General features: G+C 34.8%; 1 protein-coding gene across 1 annotated transcript; it reads left to right on the top strand.

The window, feature by feature from the left end:
- Window positions 1–286: 286 nt before the first annotated feature.
- On the top strand, window positions 287–1,781 carry LOC107472673 (F-box/kelch-repeat protein At3g23880). Its single transcript, XM_016092177.3, has one exon. It carries the CDS (start codon window positions 335–337, stop codon window positions 1,415–1,417), a length of 1,083 nt encoding a protein of 360 aa, XP_015947663.1. The 5' UTR covers window positions 287–334; the 3' UTR covers window positions 1,418–1,781.
- Window positions 1,782–2,643: the final 862 nt, after the last annotated feature.

Here is a 2,643-nt window from a genome sequence, read left to right as displayed (position 1 = left end):
AGTGAGATGATTATTGACGAAGGTGGGAGTAGCCACCGATTAAAAAAAAAGAGTATTAGAGTGAAATATTTTAGTAAATTAAATTTTCGAATAATTATTTTTTTGAAATAACTAACTGAATTTTTAAAAAATTTAAAATTAAAAATTTTAAATTTTAAATTTAATATAAAATAATTAAATAAAAAATTTTAAATTTAAATAATATATGAAGTAATTTTTATTATTTATCCCTATTAAACTAAATAACCAACCCATTACACAATTGTCAAAATTTTTCTTACTCTTTGGTCTGGTTTTGTTCGTCAAATAGAAATAAGGTTGGAAAATTAGGGCAATGGAGATTGAGAACAAGAAGAGGAAGACGAGGAATCACGAGGTTGTGGCTCTCCCTCAAGAACTGCTAGAGAAAATTCTGTTACTTTTACCATTGAAATCCCTTCTTCGATTCAGGTGCGTCTCTAAGCAATGGTTCTCTATGATTTCCGATTCTCATTTCACAAAATCGCATTTCGATCTCGCAACTACCACCACCAACGATATGCTTATCTATTTTTCGCCCGTGAATTCCGTGGCTCGTTGTGTGGATGTAGAAGAATCGATTCACCGTGATTATGCGGTTCGCATTCCTGTAACTTATGAACATTATGCCCTTAGGGTTAGGGGTTCTTGCAGGGGCTTCATATTGTTGCTCAATTGCGTTAACGGTACGCATTTTGTTATGTGGAATCCAACAACTGGTTTTCACACAAGAGTTTCATATCCAAGTGGTCTTTCTTATCCACTTTGGGCTGGTGTTGGTTATGACAAATCTAGTGATGATTATTTAGTAGTTGCTGGGTGGCGTGATCGATTTGAAAAAACTTATAATTTAAGACACCGTTGGGAGTTTTTCTCTGTTAGAAACCATTCATGGAAAGAAATTGAGACAGGGGACTTTCATAGTAACCATTTGATTAGCTGCAATTCTGGAGTGTTTTGTAACGGTGCTATTCATTGGTTGGCGGTTCGCACTGTCGGTGATAGTGCTAGGGTAGTTGTTGCCTTTGGTTTGGAGGAAAAGAATCTATCGATAATTTCGCTTCCCGATCTACAAGGTGGTGGCACCCCGACTTTAAATCTGTTGGGAGGATACCTTGGGATATGTTACACGGAATGGCAAACTTGGAGGAATGAGCTATGGGTGCTCAAAGAATACAAGGTGGAGTCCAGTTGGACTAAGCTCAATATTGATTTTCCTGATGGATTCATTCCCATGTGTTTAACTAGAGGCAGTGAATGTGTCGGCAGGAAAAACATAAAGGAGTTGATGAAATTTAGTGACAAAGGAATGTTGTTAGAGTCTAGACGAACTAGTTGTGACATTCACACAATCATGCTAATGTTTGCCAGGACCTTGCTCACGCTGCCCGGTCAGTAAAGAATAAACGGCGAAGGCAATCGCTAATTGCAAACAAGAGTAGGGTATGTAAATATGTAATGTTCTCAAAATTTTCTGATTGCTTGTTTCTAGTGATCTTGCATTGTTGATTGAATGGAACGTGTAGAATGCAATGTGCATGGGACACAGTTTATTTAATGCATTTTCATCGTTTAGATGGAAAAGTTTTAGTTAATTCACATCATTGCAATTCCAAAGTCAAATTCTTTTAGAAATTAGAATTGATGGTGTTATTGACCATTTCAGTTGGTTCATCTTTATTGCAGATTATGAGGTATTTTAATTGTTAAAAAATGTTAAAAGTTTGTTAAATTCTAAGCAAGATTTTTCATGTTATTTATAATTTGGAGTTTCATATTCTCTTCCAAACTGCTGTCTTGTATGAAATTTATAGCGTTCTATATATATCCTAGAAGATTAAAGAGGAAAATTAGTTGAATAACACTTAGAATGATAAGTTACCCCTCCAAAGCATAAAATTTTATATCAGAAACTGATCAGGTTTATGTGCTTGTATTCCCTTTAGACCCAAAACAACCCTGAGTATAACACTAAAAAGAAGACATAAATGACGTAAGTATCCAATGTAAATATAAGTTTAGCATTTTATACATGTTCAAGCAAGTTAAGAGCACTTTGGTTGTATTTGGTAAGTACAGAAACACTTGTGGTACCTAGGTAGAAAAGTCGTGTATGCATCTCCACATGACCCCTAGTGTACTTTCAGATTCTCAGTAAGTTTGGCTGTGTCTCTTATCTTTTCTGGAACTTGGAATTACTATTTGGCCGCAAATATTATACCTTGAGGGTGTTGTCCTTTGGGTTTTTAGATATGCTCTTAGAGGATTTTTTTGCTTTCTTCATTGTGGTGTTTGTGTTCCCCCTTTTGGGTAACATTCTGATGAGGTTATAAGTAACAAAAGTATTCAGAACAACATTGAAATGAGGCACATCATTGTAAAAGTAGGTCTCTGATGTAAAAAGATGCATATACTGATACTATAACATACCCATGTGCAGCAGATTTTTCATTGTTTTTCTTCTTCTAATTCTTCAGTTCGAATTTCAGATCTAACAGTACATGCATAAAAGAACATATTAACAAATATAATTTTGATGATAAACGGTAATATAGTTTTCAAAGTACCCTACCCATGATAGGATTGAGTTTGTTCAGGAGATGAATCCTCAACAATGAGCTTTTT

This window comes from Arachis duranensis, chromosome 2 (genome assembly GCF_000817695.3).
Source record: "Arachis duranensis cultivar V14167 chromosome 2, aradu.V14167.gnm2.J7QH, whole genome shotgun sequence".
Classification (NCBI taxonomy): Eukaryota; Viridiplantae; Streptophyta; class Magnoliopsida; order Fabales; family Fabaceae; genus Arachis; species Arachis duranensis.
Note: the sequence above shows the minus strand (reverse complement) of the source record. Positions and strands in the feature narration are given on the sequence as shown.

Excerpts from the sequence above, each read along its gene's own strand:
- LOC107472673 (XM_016092177.3), top strand. The coding sequence starts at position 335 with ATGGAGATTGAGAACAAGAAGAGGAAGACGAGGAATCACGAGGTTGTG.